The sequence below is a fragment of the Rhea americana genome, unplaced genomic scaffold (assembly GCF_003343005.1).
Source record: "Rhea americana isolate MKP2758 unplaced genomic scaffold, rheAme1 scaffold_17, whole genome shotgun sequence".
NCBI classification, from domain to species: Eukaryota; Metazoa; Chordata; class Aves; order Rheiformes; family Rheidae; genus Rhea; species Rhea americana.
In genome coordinates, this window is record NW_028185816.1 from 147,627 (window position 1) to 167,518 (window position 19,892).

Genomic DNA, 19,892 nt, shown 5'->3' on the forward strand with positions numbered 1-19,892 from the left:
CGCACCCGACTCGGTCAGTTTGCTGACCTGGATGCTCGTGCGAGCAAGGCAATAGTGTTTATTGGTGTGGGTATGCTAAAATGGCTGTGGAGGCCCCCTTGCCATGCCCACAGGCAGGAGCYGCCCTGTATGTTAAGCAAGCATCACGTCCCGCACAAATGACTAGGACACGACTTTGGGTATATTTTAGGGCTAGGGTGTTTTGATGCTAAATTCAGCATGCTTKGAGATGAAGACTGTGACGTAAAGGTCTGCCATTTCAAGTCACTTTTTGTTGCTGTGTGTTTTTGTTTTGTTTGTTCTTTTTATCCTCTGTTTCAGAGTCTTCCTAGTTCTTCCTGGCCAGGGAGGACTCTGTCCTCCTTCTCCAAAMACTTCTGTTTTCATCCTACTTTATAATCTTATTGAATACTTCTATTAATTTTTAACTCTGTATTTAAATTTTCACATGGAAATTATGTATTTTGCACACAGTGAAAATTGTTTTAGCTTTATTTATGGTATTTGCTGTAAACGAAAATAAATGTAGTTCTTTATAAGTCTCCTTGTTTCATCTCTTCCTTTTAAAAATACATTCTGAAGACAAACTTGATAATAGTCACTTCATACTCATTTCACAAATTCCTCTGCTGATGGATGCTGTCGAGGTGTCATTGCTGGGGCTAACCCAAAGGCCCACTGAGCTTTCCTGTCATGTTACTGTCACGCGTGTGTGTTTTGAAAGGGCTTTTGGGTCCTTGACCTGTAGATACTGCACAAGCTACCCCATCCACTTCAGATCAGGAGGCGTCTGGTGCTGGGATTTATTCTTCCTGGGAGAAATAAGTTGGTGTTGATGACCTTGGAGGTTGCTTGCATTGCATACAAAAGTGACACTTGACCTCTTCTCTTTGACTTCTGTTACTTTTCCTTATGTTTTTATTTTACGTACTAACAAGTGTCATAGTAGTCATGCTATGTTAAATGCTATGTTTGAGGTCTTGCATTGGGTTCAGAAAAATCAGGTGGTGATTTCGGGTAAAGCTCTATCATTGCTGATGCCTCCGGAGTGCTGTCTGCAAGCTCCACATATCCTTGGATGCCATGGATAATTCTGACTTGTTACCTGATAACGGTACTCTCTATTTACTTATTTTGCTTTCCTTTGCTCTGTTGTATTTTTTTATATATATTTTCATCATTGTTTTTAAAGCTGGTGTTTTGATTCTTTTTAAACAGCAGGTTTTCCAAAACAGCTTTCCTAGCCTTCCTCCTCTATATCCTCTTTTTTTTTTCTCTCATTTTGCAGTTCATAAGCTATAATATCTTCCTTTGTGTTTCAAGCAAGGAAAAAAAACAAATCCCTGACAGAGCAGTCCCAATTAAATAATGGAAAGATTGTGGGATTTTTTTTTTTTTTTAGTTAATTCAAACAGCCTCCCTAGAGTTGCTTGAATGATAGAAATGAATTTTTTAGAAGTGTTGTTAGAGACAAAGTTGCTAAGAACAACAAATGTTATTCTCAATGAGCTTTTCCATCCTTCCTGCCAAAAGAAGCCACTATCCACAATAGAAGTTTTGCCATCTGAGGAGGAAATGATTTGCATAATGAAAACACAGAGCAGCAAACATCATTTAAAACAGTATTTGGCAGCTCCTTAATTGCAGTGGACAAAGCTGTGTGGATAAAACTTAATTTACTTTTTGCACAATTTASAGTTTTCAGAGCATGCTGATTTTTGTCATCTCTGCTTTTAGACAGAGGCAGTGGTATGAAAACATCAGAAGAGGTATTTGTGTCCACAGAAGATGATGATTTGTTTGGCACTGAAGTTTTGAGATGCATCGGATGTTCACACTGTCTCACAAACTGTTCCATTTATTCCTTGCACAGTAACTTAAAGTTGGGGCTGATGCTAGAGTCTAGATTTCTTGTAGTGGTGCATAAGGTCCAAAAAATCAAATCACTATCAGATCCTATTGGAAGAGGGATRGGCACCTGGAAGTAAACAGCCTGGGCCATGAAATGCTGGTAGGCAAGACGGGATACAGTGCAAGTGTTAAGTTCCCAGTAACGCCGCTGGAGGAAGCGGAGAGTGGGTTAAGTTCTCTGTGAATTTAACTAACGTGACTCAGGAGTCCCGCGTCCCTCGGGACTGCTCTCTGGCACCACGTGCTGTTACATCGCGTGCACCAAGCGATGACGCTTTGTCCTTCCATGTCGTGAGGATGGATGGCGGCGTGTGCTTGAAAGGCAAGCAGGCTGCTGCGCCAGGCTGGAGCTGGCCCTTGACTAGGACCCTCCCAAAAYCTGCAGCTTCGGAGCGGGTGATGCTGGTGTCTCCTGGCAGCGCTAGTGCTTTTCAAGGTTCAGAGCCTACCTAATGTTACGGATGCCTTTAGAGCTCTAGAATGACAGAGGAGATGTTTGCTTTATCTGGTAGGTCTGGGAGTTGCTCCCTCTCATCTCCTTTTTGTACTGGTTCAGGTTGGTTCCACCTTGTCCATTCCTGCTGTGGCCACTTGTATTAGAAAGATGTGCGCGGTTCTGTACTTTTCAAAAAGACAGATAATATTTCATTCTTAAAGCAGCACAGTGCTACCTGCCTAGGTGTCTCTTAAGGAAAACCAAGCATGCCAGGAGTACTTAAAGGCAACCTTCCTTTATTAYGATATGCTAATACTTAGAATGAAAAAAATTGCTATTCTTAGACATACTTGACTTGAAAAAAGAGTGCAGACAACACTTCTTGAAATYGCTTGAATTCAAACGTCAGCCGAAAGTTTTTAAGTCTACCAAGATTAAGTCTACCAAGAGGAGTACTACTCTACCAAGTAGTACTACTAGTACTGCCAAGAGGAGTACTACTGATTAAGTCTACCAAGAGGAGTGATTTCTGTTCCTCTGGGTTTTTTAGACTGCTACAGCAGTAAAATATTAGTGAAATTTGATTCTCTGTGTTTTCCAACCTCAAGCAAGGGCTATGGTCTGTGTTTTCCCACATTATGGCAATTAGTTACCTAATTGGCTTTAACTCAACTCCTGGCTCGCTCATTCCTCACATTCCAATCAAAACACTGAGTTCTGAAATGCACTTAATTTCTGTGTTAGTATTTATGCTTTCAAAGACGTGACATGTTTGCAGATAACTTGATTTTTTTGTATGAAAGATGATGATGTTGAAGATCAGAAGACATTATGCATTAATGCTTGGTCCAAGTATACATATTAGTCATGTAAATATGACTTTTCTTCGTGAACTGTGTTAACATAAAAAGAACAGGGGCTTTGATCTCGTCTCCTCAGGTGGTGGGCTCCAAACTCATTTCAAATGGCTGGAATTTCTGATATGTTCTTTTGAAACGTGAAAGTACAAAGAAATTTGCATGTTTCTGTAGCGAAGTACTCTTGAATTTGCTGTTTCAGCATTTGCTATGCTGGTATTAATTCATGTTTTTGTTCTAAGGTTTTTATTGCTTTGGATCTGTGTGCAAAAAAAATATTATTTTGACAGACACTAAACTGCTGATCACTCTAGGGACTTTAAGCCATTGCAGCTGCACTCTGAATTCGCAATGATTATGTGCATTAATATACCAGACTAACACAGATTGCTCTGATAAAGTATACATTTGTTCTGAAATTATAGAAATACCGTGCTATCATAAAGTTTTTCCTCTGAGAAGCAATCTTCCCTAAATATATGGTCTCGTTTTATCTGTACTTTTTCACTGAGTTGCTTTTTCCTCCATCACCGCGTTAATTTTTGCGTGCCCGCGTGGATGCGGTACCGTGCCCCATCCTGGAGGCACGCGGGAGTCGCGCGCAGCCCGCTGCGGTTCCCCGGCTGTGCCTGGTGCCTGGGTTTAGGAGCGGCCGCTGTGARGCGGGTGGTGGACGCCTCGGGGAGGCGCGCTCCCGCCGGCGCTTGGAGCAGGCCCCCCGGCCCCGCTTCGCCGGGCAGCCGCGGGCCGCCCCACGGGCGCCCGCTGGGCTCCGCGGCGTGGAAGCGGCTGGTGCGGGGAGCGGGCGCGAGGGGACAGACGGGCGACCCTGCGGTGGGCAGGTGTCAGGCGCTGGGTCTTGGTTGCAGTAACTGCGTTTCTGCTTTGACGAGAGTCCGTTTTCAATGAAAAAGTTGTTCCTGGCGGTTTCTYGAGCACGACGAAAAGTCGGGCTTCGGCCATGGCAGGACCTGAGCTTGGGGTGCAGTTAGGAGCCCCGTAGCCTCCTGAGGCAGGTCTGTGCGATGCTGCAAGGGGACGTGTTCGGTTTCCCCCGCTGGGCGGGCGATCCTGCCGTGCAGCCTTGCCCGGCTCGGGGCGCAGCGGGGCTCTGGCGGCGTTCAGCTTCTAGGAGGAAGGAAGGACGGGATGATGCATTTACCTGTTCTTCAATATACAGAGAGCATGCTTGGTGTCAGGCTCTTCCTTAGCAATTTATTAGTCATGGTAGGGAAGCAAACAGCTCTTAAATATTTAATTTTTCCTTTCCAAAATCTAAGCTGGAGCTTTTTAGCAGGGTGGTTCAGTGGAGCACGGCCATGCTCGCCGTGCGAGGTGGTGCAGGTGAGATATTGCAAAAGCACTTGAGACCTCTGAGTCCCGAGTCCCACATGTGGAGGGATTTCTCCACCCTTGTTCCTGGGCCTGTGGACGGTGTGTAGTGCTCCTGTGGCTGCAGGCTACAGCTCCGCATCCAGCGCGGTCTCTGCAGGCTGTTCTGCCCTGCACAGGCTCTGCCCTCCCCAGCCAGCGCGGGAGAGCCACAGCAGCTCCAGCCGCTTGCTAGACCTTAGAAAACATAGCCAGAGCACCAAGGATACTCTTAAAAAATAAATAAAAAAGGCAAAAACTCTTTTTAGATCATGGCTTTGGCTTGACTGGATATCATTCTGTAAGCTCTTAAATCTTTTCAAGCCTGTCATTGACAGAAGCATAGTTGCAGAAATTTTTCACTGAGCAGGAAACCACAGTGGATTTGCATGCTTTTTGCTAATGTAAAGCTACCTTGAGCCTGTGTAATAGAGGCTGAAGGATTTTGAAAAGCTGGGGCCCTGGCTTCTAACCGTACGTCCGGCATGCAGCCCAGCCATGGCACCCGTGGGCTCGGGTGAGTTTGTTGTCTTCCCGACTCCTCTGCGCGTGCTCCCCTGCACGCACCAGCCTGCTCAGCCGCTGGAGGAGTACCGGATAGAGAAAACTTGGGGGAATAAAAGTGCTTTCTGTTGGAAAGAGATCGGGATCTGTGAGGGGGTCTGTGTGGGCCGCTGGCCGAGGCTGCGCGTGGGGCGGGTTTTGAGCACCCCGATGCCAGGGCAGGCCCCAGTCCGGCCGTGAGCGCTGCGGAGCAGGCTGCGGGARTACTGCTCCGCTGCAGCACAGTTTTGCTAAATCCCTTGACTGTAAGGAAAACAGTTGTTTCTCTCCCAGTGYGATGATGCCGAAGTGGTTTTTAGATATAGACAAAGGAGAAATTGTTTATCCAAATTTTTCATGGTGTTTGAGTGGGAGGGTTGGATGAATACAGAGTTGTTCCRTTTAAATCACTGACTATTTTACTATTGTTTAATTAACTGCAAGCAGCTAAACTCTACCACTTAAAAAAATAAAGCTGTGCTATTTACTCGCAATGTGAGTCAGTTGAGGGCTCTGATTAGGAAGGCTTAAACTAAAGAGAGACACTTGGCATTGAAGAAGCAGCTCTTAGAGCTTGTGCATGAACTGYAGTGCTGCTTCAGGACACGAACCCCCAGAAATCAGCACAAAGGTTATTACGCAAACGTTTCACATTTCAGAATCATTACTGCTGAAGTGAGTACAGCAGTATGTGAGCATTGATCTGCATTGTAAAAAGCTTTGTGAAATCTTTTCTTTGTGAGAGGACTTTGGTTCYCTGCGTTGCGTTTTCTAGCTGTAGCTCAGCATCGTGGGCTGCTTCCAAAAGCCGCGAGCGGCCCTTTCTTCCGGCCACCCAGGGAAAGGAGGGAGCRTTGGTAGCGCTGTTATGAACATGGACAGTGTAGTCCCAATCTTAATCCCCCCATCCTTCCCTGAATTTAATAARATGTGGGTGTTCAGATCCTTTGGAAAATGCCACTGAAATAACTYGTTCATTTTTGTTCAGGGAAATGTGTATCTGAGGAACTGAACCCAAGTCACCTAAGCTTACCTGAACTGGGAAAAAACCTCCGTTTTGTCCTAATGGGCTCCAGACACTGGCACTGAAGTGAACAAACTCACTCCAGTCTTTGGCTGGGCAGGCAACGCGTTTCTCAAAGGGTGGTCCCCCCCACCACGCACAAGCAGTATACAGCATGCCATTTCAGGCATGTTCAGTTCCTTCCAGTTACTAAGACGGGGAGATTAACAGCAATTTAAGGAATGGAAAACTAAAGTTCTCTTAATCTTCTCACCAAGTTTTCGGGACAGCAGGTTCCCATTGGGTAATTGTAGAAAGCAAACGAGTAGCTGGCAGCGCGGGCTGCGCGCTTCCAAGCACAGCTGAGCGGGCGCCTCCGCAGCCGAAGGACACGGCGGGGCTTGGAAATGAGCACGTCGGCGCCTCGGCTCCTTTTTATTGCCTGGGTCAGGAACTGGCCGCCTAGAATGCGCTAAGACAAGTCAGTCATTGGGGTGTTTTTGGCTTTCGCTGGCCCGCGGCGCGTTGCTAGATGCTCCTGGCGCGTACTGCCCGCCTGTGCAGTCCTACTCTCCTAGCAGATTTGGTTTGCTGACTGCTACCATACGATTAACGCCTTCCCGCTGCTCAGCGTGTCCWTATCCTCATGGGTAAATTATTTAAACATTTTGGCAAAGGATTAGCGAGACCTCCAGTCCGGACCGTGACTGCGAGAGTGCATGCTCACAGCTAGACTTCTTCAGCGTGCCGAAACATGAGATAGCAGGGCGTCGGGAGCGAGTGTGCGCTGGGAGGAAGTAAGGCCGTAAGTGAATGCTATTTTGAGTGACTGTTTCCTGAAGACGCAGTTCTCCCCTGATAAGATCTGGTGCTGCCCCGCGTAGGTCAGTGGCACCGCACTGCTTTGTATCAGCAGGAAATTGGGGGCTGTGCCCCCATCTGCTCCAGAAACCGGATGCCTCTTTAGCTTTTGCCTTGTGTGTGTGTTTATCTTCTAAAGCTCGATTCCTCTGAGTCGGTCCTTTAGCTTCTAGCAGCAGATGTTGCTGTCCGGGAGAGGAAGCCTGACCGCGGCGGTCGCTGCGGCGTCGCAGGCTGCCCGTGCCGTCCCGGATGAGCTTGGTCCAGCCGCGTGCCCCGTCCCGTTTGGCGAACAGCAGCAAGGCCCGTTTCCTGTCTCTGAGCAAAGAAGCGAGGGGATAGTGGTAAGGCCGCTTCCTCAGAAAGTCAACTCCTGCCTGCAGGGCTCGAAGGGCACCCAAGACACCTTTAAAAAAGAAAAGTCACAGAAATGTAACTCTCTAAAGCTGATGGTGCCTCAGACGCGGTGGGGCCCAGACGGCACCCTGAGGTCCTTCCCCAGCCCTGTTTCTGTTACATCTGGGATGGTTTAAAAGCTGGATGGTGCAAAGGGCCATTGCAGAAACTTGCAATCGGTTCGCATGCAGAAACGGCGCTGGCAACTGTGCCTGTCCGCCCCTCTGGGGGCAGGGGGTGCTTCACGGCTGCCCTTCTGATAGTCATAAAGGCATTTTTCTCCTCTTTCCTGTTACTGTGTGGGGGAAAAATCCATTAATATGGGGGACAGGCGAGGAAATGCATTTGGAGTGTAAAAGCAAATGGCAAAACTGCCTCTGTTCGGCAGACTTCACCGAACAAATGGTGGGCACTGAAGTAGCAGCAAACCTCCCCTCCGCCCCGGCGGTCACCTCCGGCTGCGCTTGCTGCAGTTGTGGGTACAGAGTTTACGCTCAGGTCGCGACAATTTTTTGTTTGCTGTGGTTTTCATAGGAGCACAGTATCTTTTGAGGGTCGAGTTAGCTGGTGCTCTGAAGGACTTGCGTTTTATCTAACTGGCTTCCCACGCTTCCTTTTATTTTGCACCTGGAGAGCGGCAGCGGCCTGAGCGCGCCGGCGGCAGCTCTGGGGACAAGGCAGTCGCTGCCGGAAAGATTTTGCCCCGGTCCCTGTCTCCGCGAGAGGGATGTCCGCAGCGGCCGGGGCCGGGAAAGCGCCTCGGGGCCAGGCAGGCAGGCAGCGGTGTGAGTGCCCCGGGAGAAACGGGGCGTCAATGTACGTTTTCAGCTGGGAGCGTCTTGTTCTTTAGAAGCAGAAAGCCTCTTTTGCCTCTTTGGTTTATTGTCTGTAGAATTAAAAGAATTTAAAAAAATAGCTCACCAGCAATGAAGCATTCAGAGTTTTCAAGCCATGAAAATATATTGGTTTTATGGAGCTTGAAAAACCAGAGCTCAGCACAGCRCTTTGGTAAGTGTGAGATGCTTTGCTGCTTCAGAAATGCTAAGTCAATAAGACTACTATAAAAATCACTGCTAAACTATTTTATTCAGGCTGTGAGTGCAAGTAAGGGAACTTAATCTGGTCAAATCAARAGTTGTATTTGTAAAGCATTTTTCCTTAATGTGGCTAGGACTTTGGCACAAAAAAAAAGCCTGAAGGAAGTGTACAAGCTAAGAACATCAGTTTTCTTTTTCTGGTGGAGGCTGGAAGCAAATTGTGCGAGGTGAAGGCATGGCTGTGCCACCACGGCTGGTGTTGAGCGAGCGCACAGCTCAACAGAAGTGGCACCAGCGGGAGGCGGCGATGGAGGGGCCGAGCGACGTGCCGAGGTGGGGGCTCGACCTCGGAGCAGCGTAGGATGTGCGCCCRGGCACCGGCCGGATCTGCGCCCGGCTGCGAGCGTGCTTGCGCACAGCTGAAGAGCCGCACAAAGGGGCCCTGGGGCAGCTGCGGTGGTTAYGGGCAAAGAGGAGCCATAAACACTGACTGCATTAAATCCTGCTGACGTGTCCCTTTGCCTGGGTCATGCTTGCTCTTGACTAGTTTGCTTTCTGTGTTCAACCCATGGAAGTACCGAACGTTTGAGTTAAAAACCCTTGCAAGGTGGAAGGTGGGCAATGARCGAATTCCTGCAGTGCATGGAGGAGCTGCAAGTCAAAGAGGAGTTGCTTAATAGATGCTTCATAGATAGTTTGCTTTAACACATGAGATAACATRTCTCAGGTCTGATTTCCCCCTCTCCCCCCACACACACACTTTTGCAGATATAAATTGGAAGCAACAGTATTAAGTTAAACGTAGCAAAAGCAGCGGACGGTGGGAGGGAAGCCAGGCAAGGCCGTGCTCGTCCACCCATGCGTTTGTCCATTCTGCTGGAGCGTAGTGGGACTGGCTCTGTTGGTGCCTTGCTTGTGCTGGGCAGGTTATGGATAGTTGAGGCTGCCCATAAGAAAGTTAAGGATTTAACAGGAGATATGATCACCTCGCTCCATTTCTGTCTGCATTACCTGGCACGTGCTGGGGGACTTGGACTTCATTTGCTAAGTGCAAAGCCCAGGAATCATGCTGCTTAACTACTGGTTTTTTCTTCTTTTCCCAGCTCACTGCTTGTATTTTGCCATAAATACGCAGAAATAACCTAAGCTTGCAATAAAAGGCTGAAGTTTAAGCCACCAGACAAGCTTGGTCCACCGGCTCACTGACACGTGCAGCTACAGCAAGGGCCTGAAGAGAGACTGCAAGCCATCGCTCGTGGGGCTCGCACGTGGCTCTTCACTGCTATTAGTCATGCTGCCTGGTGGCTGTCGCACCACRCAAAACCAAGAGCGCGTCCATATACAAGCTCAGGCCGCCCCTAACGTTGCAGTGGCCTCGTGCCCGAGGCAGCAAGGACCTCCAAGTGGTGGCCCAGAAATGCTGGTGGCGGCCCAGGGGCTGGGCACACTGCGTCTTTTCCACTGTCTCTATTGCCTGGGCTCGCCTTAATGCTGTGTAATCGCCCTTGTGCTTTTTCTAGGCTGGAGCTGGCAGGCGGCGGAGGAGCCCACCTCCCCGAAGAAGGCCAAGAGCGTCCCTGGGCGCCGTGCCACGGGCGGCTGGCTCGCGGCCCCCTGCCCCGACTGGGCCCCCGTGAGGGTCATCCCCGAGGAAGAGATGGCCGAGCACAACCTTCTCGCTATTCGAGTCATGGTAACCAGCGATGCAAGCAGGTACTTTCATGTATAGATAAGCCTGTTTAAAAAACAAAAAAAACCCGTTGGCCTGGCTGTCTCTGGAATGCTAAGCAAAAGTATATCAAARTATAATGTAAAATATACTCACAAATGGGGAAAAACAGAAAAAAACCTCAGGAAGACAATTATTCTTTACTGTGGCCATAAATCCCACCAGGCATATGACTCACTTTACAGGAAATCTTCAAATGTCTGCATCCCACACAGCAGCCTGAGTCAGAGAGAAAAACATTACCCTGAACAGCCCAAGTTCAGCTGTTTGTTAAAAAAGGAAATAAAATGAGACAGCRTTGAGGTTAGAGGATGGATTCTTGTTGTCACATCCAACAGCGTTGAGGATGTGATACGGCCAAAGGTGCCTCCTGCACCGTGGCCGCCTCCTGCCTTGGGTACCGGTGCACCACTCCGCGCCCCAGCTGTGCCTCGGGGCCTTCGTGGTCTTCCCGCTCTGAAGACGTTTGAAATCCAATGACCTTCGGAGAGTTAGAGAAGGAAGCRTGATTTCTGTGTGCGGATTTGGATATGTTAACTTTCTGGGCAGAATATTCTGTACTTCAGTACTTCCCCAGCGGGCCGGCGACTCGCCGAGGGCCAGCGGCGTGCGTGCGTGCGTCCGTCCGTCCGTCGGTCGGTCTGGCTGCGGGGCGCTGGGCGAGGCGGGACGAGCGGCCGCCGCGTGAAGCAGCCTGCTGGCTGCGGCGCGAGGCGCTCGTGGGCGAGGAGCCGCGGGCCGAGGGCAGGGCGCGCGCCGCGGTGCCGGCCGGCCGAGCGAAACCCGCGGGGGGAGCGCTACGGGCGGCGTTTCTCTTCCCGGCGCGTGGCGTCTCGCAGCGCACAAACGATCTCCGCTCTCGCAGGCTGAAAAATACACAGTTATCTAGCTATCTGTCTATTTACCTATATTTACGTAAAGCGAATAGTTTCTTGTACTCTGTCTGCCGAGTCCAGACTCTCTGCCGCGTCGGAGCGGGTGCCCGGGTGAGGAGAGGGCTCTGCCCCCGCTGGTCCTCGCCCCTGGAGCGGGAGGGAGGAGGGAGGTTCAGGTACGTCCTTTCCAAAGCTTCCCCGAGCGCTGCACAGCGCAGTTCGAAAGACACCTGCAAAGCGTGTGTTAGCGGTGAAACTTAACGCAGCGCTGAACCAGCGCTGCTGCGGGACGGGATCCGACGCTGCGTTGCCCTCGTCGTTAACGGGGAATCGCTGATCACCAGCTCTCCGGCAGCGCTGGTTMGGCGCGGGTCAAGCAGGGGGGCAGAGTGGCGCTCGTGCTGGCGCCGAGCCGTCCGCAGGCAGCGCCTGGCCTGGCTCCGCAGCCAGCCGGCGCGCGGCGGGAGCAGAAGTCGGCCGTCACAAGCGCGCAGCCGCCCCGCGCCGGCCGGAGCGATCTCGCCTGAGCGCTGGCTGCACGGCCGTGGTGCGCAGCCAGCGCCTCTCCCGAGCGCGTCTTCCTCCCCGGGTTGCCTCCTACGGCTGCTATAATAAACCTTTACTTTCTATGGGGCAACGTCATTTAAACATGAAAGAGCTGTCTCCTGTCACGCCAGCAGGACTACTCACTGCGTAAGCTTGTCTTTTTAAGGGAGAGCTGCTAATCACCACAATAAATCTGTGGTTTAGGTTAGCRTTATTGTTTGCATTAAAAATAAGCTGAGTTGGATGGTGGCACCGTACTCACGTTGGAAGGCCTGAAAGTACGTGCTGCCCCTAGTTGGCCTTTGGAGGCRAAAGAAACCCCATTATTTTTGGTGAAAAGACTATAATCACCTCAGACGGTCATTTTTCTGCCCAGCGGCAAGATYGTAATGTGTATGTCGTTCTAGGTAGATGTTTGTCCAGTGTGTTTTTAGTTACATTTAAGGAAGGAGGTTCATTCTGAATTTTGTCTCTGATCAGCTGTGGTACTTTGTTTGTTAAAAACAYTTCCAGTGGCTTGCTGGACGTGGAAGGGCTTGTGCGTGTGCGGTGATGGTGTTGATGGGTTTTTTAATCRGTACTCTTTGCCTATTTGAAGACTGTTCACATGTCTTCCTTCAGTCTTTTCACCTCTAGACAAAGGTCTACAATTTTTTCCAACTTTTTTCCAGAGTGCTGTTTCCCTGGCCACGTTCTCGTGGCTCTCCTCCATGCTCTCTCCTTATCCACATCCCGCCTGGCCTGCAGTGCCCGGGAACGGGTTCAGGACTGTAGCTGAGGGAGATCCGTCATCTCAGGCTCTGAAATGGGTGATTCTGGGCAATTTCTCATTTCTGGGATAGGTCCCCCAAACTGCCGTATGCAGTGAGAGCTTTGCATCCCTGCGTCGCTGCCTTACCTGCCTCGCCTCTGCCTTCTCGGGTCCKCGCGGTGCTGCACGGACGGCCCCTCAGAGCAGCTCCGTGTCCTCGTCCGCCTTGGGCAGCGTGCCGGGCGCCGTTGCCTGTGCGAAGCAGGAGTTGATCCCCGCTCCCAAATGGGCAGTGAGGCAGGACGCAGCGATAACCACGCTCAGCTCCCGGGCGGAGGCCGCCCGGGAGCGGGGCCGCGCGGCCGCGGGGGCCGGCGCGCTCCCGCCGAAGGAGGCCCCCGAGCAGCCCTCCTCGAGGAAGCTGCCCAGCGAAGCAGCCGTGGCCTCCCGAAACTCCACGGACAAGCAGATGTGCTGAAACCCTGCTTCTCCGTTTTAYACCATCTTTTAAGCTAAAATTTTCTGGGCAAAATGCCAGGTTAACACCAGGGACGTATTCGTGCTTCACCCTGGCCCGATGCTCCCTCTTGTGATCAGACTGCGTTTACCCATCACCCCAYGGCCTGTCTTCCTGCTAGTTCCTTACTGCAGGCAAGTTTCCTTTCTAAACCCGTGAAAGAGGACGGGCTGTCGCCCGCTGCACCTTGCTTCTGGACCGATCACGGCCTTGGAAGCGCCTGTGCTTCCCGTTCCTCTGCCTGTCTCTCCCTCCTTTTTTTTTTTTCCTTTTGCAGCTCTGAGCTGGAGCCCGATGTCAGCGGTGACTGGTTGAGCCCGGAGGYGGGCGAAGGGCCCCCGGCCCCCGCAAGCCCCACGGGAAAGGGGGCCGCGCTGGCCGGCACCTCCGCCGCGGCGCGGGAAGGCTCTAAAACGTCCAAAGTCACTGATGGTAAGCACCGACCCGGCCGGGGGTGCCCCGACGACGGAGCCCAAGGCCGGCGCGCCGAGGAGGTTTCGGAGTGGAGGCAGCTGCTGGCGCTGTCGGCGCTGCTGCCTTCACGCTCGGGGGTTTCTGCCCTCGCGGTGCTGTAGCACCCGGACGGGCTCCGTCCTCGCCGCTTCGCTGATCGCTGCCCTCCGAAGGACGGGGCTCGCTCGGGTCTGGCTGTATTAAAATGCTGTGGCGAAATGTTTGTTTCRAGGCCCCGCTGAGCAGTTCGTTTCTTAGAAACGTGCAGTCTCGCGGCCGCCAGACCCGTATCCGCCCCGCGCGGCTGCCCTGAAACAGGCCGCGCTTCGGTAACACCGGGCTGCCGGGAACGGTTCTGACCCGGGCTTAACTTGATTTCCCTGCTGGTAAAACTCTTGGACGTCATTGGCAGCCTATGCAATATGCGCGGTGTTGCCTAAGCAAGAGTAATTTTGGGAAGCACTGGAGAGCTCCACTCAGTTCAATTTATATTTAGATCAGTAGCAGCTGGAAATGTTTGTATCCACTAAAAACAGAACCAGGAAAGGCTATCACTAGTGGGGAGGCAGCGAGAGGTGGTCTGCCTCCACAGAGAAACTCCTTTCTGGAGTTTGAGAAAGCGAGCACTGAAAGACGTGCTACAGGCAGCACCAACGAAGAGCGCTTGCAGGAAGCACGGGGAGGACTATCACGTTTTACGACGGCAGAGTGGTGTTTTGAAGCTATGGTGAATTTTTGTTTCAGAAAGCTCCTTCAGAGCTTTGCCAGGCTCTGGCTCTGTTGTTTTTTCCCCGTGTGAAGTGCCCAAGTCCTTTGATTTGTCCTCACGCAAACTGCCTTGGTCTGTCCGTGAGGCAACGCAGAGAAGCTGCTGAAAGGGCTGTTGTACAGAGCTGACCAGCCTCCCCTCCTGCGAGGTGCCTTCTGCCAGGCTGGCCTTTAGCCACAGAAGAACTCCTGAAAAATAGTTTTACTGAAAATAAAAGCCACTAGCATTCGTCTCTTCCCACTTCCCGCCCACCACCCCCACATCTATATATGCATTTTTAATCCCAACAGAAAAGAGGGGATTTCATGCAGTTGTTTAAATTGGCCTTTGAATAAAGAGGCCTTGTTTAGTGCAAAGAAGGGCAACGGCAGACCCACCAAGTGTGCCCAGCAGCATGTGACCCCAGGGGGCTGACTGAAGTATTTTATTCTTCCATAGCTTCATGCTGTCCCCACCGGCAGCTGCTAAGGTCACCTTGCTCTCCACCGTGCCACCAGGCTATCTGGATCCCTTCACAAGCATCTGGTCTCTTACTCTGCATCCTCCCGCAGCTGCATGATCGCGTCCCTGCCTAGCTCGTTCTCCTCTGCCTGCCCACTCTGCTGTCCCTCACCTCCCTTTCTCCTCTTGCTGGTTTACCTGAGAACAGAGACAATGTCCTTTGGGCAATAAGTGAGGAGAGCTGCAGTAACTCTTTTTTGGGCACCTGTTCTAGCACATGCCTACTTGAACGTTTATTTTTAGGGGGCYGGAGCGTGGGAAGGATTGCTTTGTTTTTAAAAACACATGAGCAAAACCAAAAATAATCTGTCCTCCTGGATTCTGCTTTTGCCCTCCGCGCGATGCTGGTGCAGACGCGCGCGAGCGCGATGGCAGTGGCGCGACCAGCGCGGGGAGGCCCGGGTGCCCCCGGCCGGGGGTCGCAGGTGCTTTCGGGGGGCCTCCGGCGGGGCGCTGCRCCTCGCCCCGCCTCAGGCCCTCCTTCGCCGGGGCCGGCCGGGCCCGGGGCTGCCGCTTGCGGATGAGCGTTGCCACCTTGTGGTTAAGCGGCCACGGTTTTAAATGCACCTACCTCAAGTGACGGCTGAAGGGGAATTCAAAATTTTGCACGAGGAAGTAAGTTATTGGAGCAAGTCCTGTTATCCCATGGTTTTGCTAGAGGCTCTGGCAGTGTGTGACCCTGGAGGTGAATGAGAAGCGGAGAATGAAGACGGAAGTTTTATGTCATTTTAATAGCTTTTGAGCTCTGTGCCTTCCTGGGATTTTCTTTCCCGGGGGTATCGCGACCACGGGTGGGAGTGGGGCTGGGGCGGTCGGGAGCGGGCGCTGCGCAAGCCGGGGCCTCCGCAGGGACGTCCCTGGGGGTGCTATTGCTGTCCAGCGTTTCCTCGCACGCTCCTACGCGATGGCTCACCCCCCCCTTTCTTTTTGCTGTATTTGCTTGATCAGTTTTGCTAGATTAGCTGAGTATGCCTCTTTTCTGTTTCTGCCCAGCACTACAGAGAGCCAACAGTTTTCACTCCTCTGCATTAAACAAGTATCAGAATTGGAGAAGGAAAATCCAAATGAGTGAGTAAAGCCTGAGGAGTAATTGTATCTTATGTTCGTACCATGTGCTATTTTTCTTTCTCTCAGATGCCTGTTTCTTCTCTTTCTTTCCAAATTTTGTATAGTTGGGTCATTAGAAGAGGAAATAGAGATCTAAAATGCAACAAATACTTTTTTTCCACTTTCTTTTCCTGAAAAGAGCAAGTTCCCTTCTTGCCTGATTATCCCTCTGGTCATTACCTATTGTTATGCTGAATAAGATCATCTCTATGTCCATGTTTAATATTTACCACGTTTTCCTATTCTTTTGCTGTTGTAATGCCCAGAGAACAAGCCATTAAGTAAATCCGCCAGTGATTCAATGACAAATTAACAACTCCCTACGATTTGGTCTTTTCTGTAGGGATGACAGAAACTAATTACAACACAGGTCTGTGCTCGCTTTTATGTGAGCCCTGCAATTTGAAGATGCCTGCCCCAAGCCAGTTTGAAGTTCAGAGAGGACACAGGGTGGCCAGGAGAGGCTGCAGGAGGGACCCAGGACCACTGGCTGCTGAGCATTTGTCTTATTCCTGGTCAAATGGGCAGAAACCCATCAGGYTGCATTTAACTTCTTTCCCTCCTTCCTCACTGATGGCTTTTGATGAGGCTCAGCAATGGATATAATATTTTGAGCATAATGTTAGTAATTTTCCTGGAACCCCAGGCAGGGCTGCCCGGGCACTGAGCCACTCGCGGCGCCAGCAGCAGAGATGCCTCTAAAAAAGTCGCTCTTGCGTGCACATAAGGTCAAGACTGCCTCYGAGCACTGTAAAGCATTTGGGGATGGGTTTAAACATCGTGCCATGGTTTCAGCAGAGGCTTAAAGATATAGTCTTGCCTTAAGTGATCCAGGTTTGAAAAAGAAWGGCAGAGTGTGAGAGAGGAAAGGAGAAAAGATCGGGAGTAACTCTTAATTCATTTTTGACTTGTTCTCAGCAAGTATATTACTTGGTTAAATGTTTGATTTTTTCCCCTTCRTTTTTTAAAAGTCTCCCATGTGCTCCTGAAAAATCTCTAGAGGGAGCTAAAGGTCTTTGAGAGGGAAGTTACAAACTGCATGAATTTGTCAGAACCTCAAGTATGCTGTTAAAATGAGGTGCAAAGTACTGTCAGCATATGCTGGGAGCAGGATAAAGGCATTTTTTCCTTTCTGGGAGGAACTCTGTAAGGCTTCGTTTCTATATATAATCCACTTAATATTTGGTTAGAAGAATTCATATGATCATCAGTCACTGAAGAAAAATCTGTCTCCTTTTCGGGCTTATTTCCCCAGACACACATGTTTCATAAATAGCACTAGATACAGAGCCAGGAAATCAGTGTAATTTTTTTGTATTGACTGAAAGATTTAGAGCAAGATATTACTCTTCAAAACATTTAATCCGCTGTCTCTCAGATACAGAGAATTTTACACTTMAGTTGTTAATTATTGGTCATCACAAATAGTTTTTGTGCCTGGAAGATTTTGATAATACCCTAAGGAATTAAAAAAAAATCATGTTTTTGAATGCGTGAAGCTGCAAATACAGGTTCAGAGTCTTGATGGGAATAAATCAGTGTATCTCTCTGAAAGACAGCAAACTGTGACATTATGCTAGCTGATGTTGTATGCACAAGCCCAGTCTTTGTAGCTAACACACATCCAAGAGGGTTTTAGTGGGRAGCAGTTTTTCCATACAGACACGCGCAATTCTCCTGTGGAAGCCCGAGCTGTGGGATTTAAGCCTTTACCAGCATTATGGTTGTCACTGCTGAAGTGGCTGGATTTCCCTTCAGCGTGCTGAGCAGCTSTATTTGTCCATGTTAGGAAGCAAAGTGCTTTAGTGGACCAAATCRAAATCACGTGGGTCATTTATACAGGTAACATTTTTTGTTTTTGTTTTTTGAATGCTGGATTCTCTTATTTTCCCATGGCTCAGTTTGCTATAAGGAAATCCAAACAGCACAGAGGAAAAAGCCAATTTCCTCTGTTACATGTGGGAATAGAGAGGTCTCACCTGGATGCTGCTTCTCTCCCTGGTTTCACTAACAGCGCCCAGGAGAGCTCTCACTTGCAGAGCCAAGAGCAGGGCTCTGGACAGAACAATTTCAGGAGCTGCAGGAGGATTTTTATCATCAAGGAACAGAGTTACCCACCRCAAATGAATCACAACAAAAGATGAATTACAAAGTATTTATTATTTGAATTACAGTAAAACTCAGAAACTTGTACAGTGCCAGAGCCCCCCGATGTTAGCGGGGCACTCTGTGCGTTGGGGAGGAAGATCAGGACGCYACAAGCCGCTTCGGAAGTGTCGCAAGTGAGAAAGGAAGCACCGGAGTGAGGGGTTGCTTTCACATTAGGGAATGAGAATTGGGGAAGAGATAACCCACGAAAGTAAAGATGGAGTATCTCAGATTTGATCCTATTTTCTTAGAGAACCGTTGTGGGACTTTCTCAGTGTGGTATCTGAAATTATTTGAAGTTTTTGTTTTGGTTTTTTTTCCTGCGAATTTATATAATTTATTTATTTTCCTGCTAAAATATTTAGAAAGCAAAAATGGGAGCTGATCAGAATTGTGGTATCCCTCTTATGTGGGTAACAAATATTGAATGTGTCTTAGTTCAGCCTCTTTCTGCTGGTCCCTGCTGGAGGCCTCTTGACGAATTCCAGCTCAGCACATTCCTCAGTTCTTGATTTAACATAGCAAATTTCATCATGTTTGGAAACAAACAGGTGAGATATTTAGGCAAAAGGAAACTCGTCCTCTTTTCCTTTGCTTCTCTGAGTCCGCATGCAAGAACTGTAGGTCATTTTCCTGCTTCACTGCACCCTCATGTACTCTGTCCCTGCTGTGTAGCTTTTGCTCTTACGTAGCTTTTAATCTCCATATAGAAGAACTAGAGTTTACATTGTGAACCTTTTGGGGTTTTGGAATTAATAGTTGCATTTTAGAGTTAATAATTCAGTTGTAATTATACTTGCCATGGTAAAGCTTGGCATGGTAATATCTTGACTAAAGAATATTTTTGCTTTGTTCAAAGATGATTTATTCTGTTAGATTCTCACACACACAAATATTAGTGAGCTCTGCTAACTCCATTCAGGTACAAGTTACCTACCAACTCTTTCTTTCAGCATGTGTAAGTCTTTTCTAGTTTTGGTTCAAGGCCTTTAGCAMTTAAATAACTTTGCTCGAGTGTACAAGAGCCCTCAGCCCGCTACTCGTTACCCTGGCTTATAATGGAGGCTGTAAGATTAATTCTGGCCTTGCTGCCCATAGACAGTTACATTTCTTACTTCTTTCTCATTCTGGTAGACAATGTTTGCATGAGTCATCTGTTTTTCTTCATTTCTCAGAAGTAACCAAAGCTYCAAAAGTAGCTTATTATTTTGACTGCCTCTGTTTTTAAGGTGCTTTCAGAGATCAAAAGAGGACTGAGTTTTCAGATAGCTTCCTGAAACTCTTGAGCTGCTTCTTTCAGCCAAAAGAAAGAAATTCAGGCTCACTTCTGAAAATGTCAACATGTATTTGGTGTAGTGTGCAAATATGCGAGTGAGGATATAAGCTCCATTATTTTAATTAAGCTGTTCAGGGTAAAGCTATAGCCAGATGACTCTTTTTTGCTCTCATTCGTTAACTGCAAACTTTACTTAAAGCAAAAATAACATGAATGCAATGGTAAAATTTGTCTGTCTTTGGCAGATTTCCCTTTGCTGTCTAGCAAGAAAAATGGGCTGCAGTTGAAGGACAGCTCAGCCAGCTGTCAAAGTGCTCTTGGCAAGGATCACTCCCAAACGCAGGTATGAAGGAAAACTGTGGAGAGCCAAACAAATGTAGCCGTTACTGGTGCCTGCCTGCTCTCAGCAGGTCATCTGAGCATCCTCTGCTCTTTCAAGTAGCTTTTGTCCTTGCAGTAGCCAGCTCCCAGGGGCCCTGGGGAGCAGTTTGGTGAGCCAAGGTAAGTCGAGAGCTGCACAGTACCGGCCATGGGGAACGTGGGCYCAGGGCACTGGGAGGTTTTAGGCCATATAGCCTGTAGACAACGGTGTCTCGTGTGTAGCATTTGCATCCAGAGGCCAGAGGACTTATTTTCCTATGTAATTTGGAGCAGGCCCTTGACTCCAGATCTTCCACCTATCAGTAGCACTTTCAGCTTCCTTTAGGATTTTTGGCTTGCCTTTGTGTTTTCTACTTTATTACATGTATTTTTTTAAACATGAGGAAGGGTGGGCCTGCTGTAAGCCTGCACCCCAGGCAGGAGT

The 19,892-nt window shown here is 49.3% G+C and overlaps 1 protein-coding gene across 1 annotated transcript in view; it reads left to right on the forward strand.

Moving 5' to 3' along the window:
• The window catches only part of MICAL2 (microtubule associated monooxygenase, calponin and LIM domain containing 2), a 111,988-nt gene that overhangs the window by 69,814 nt on the left and 22,282 nt on the right, over positions 1-19,892 (forward strand). The window contains exons 27-30 of the mRNA XM_085300817.1: positions 9,936-10,128; positions 13,111-13,265; positions 15,550-15,624; positions 19,333-19,430. Of these exons, the coding sequence (XP_085156943.1) occupies positions 9,936-10,128; positions 13,111-13,265; positions 15,550-15,624; positions 19,333-19,430 (521 nt within the window). The remainder of the gene's footprint in view (positions 1-9,935; positions 10,129-13,110; positions 13,266-15,549; positions 15,625-19,332; positions 19,431-19,892) is intronic.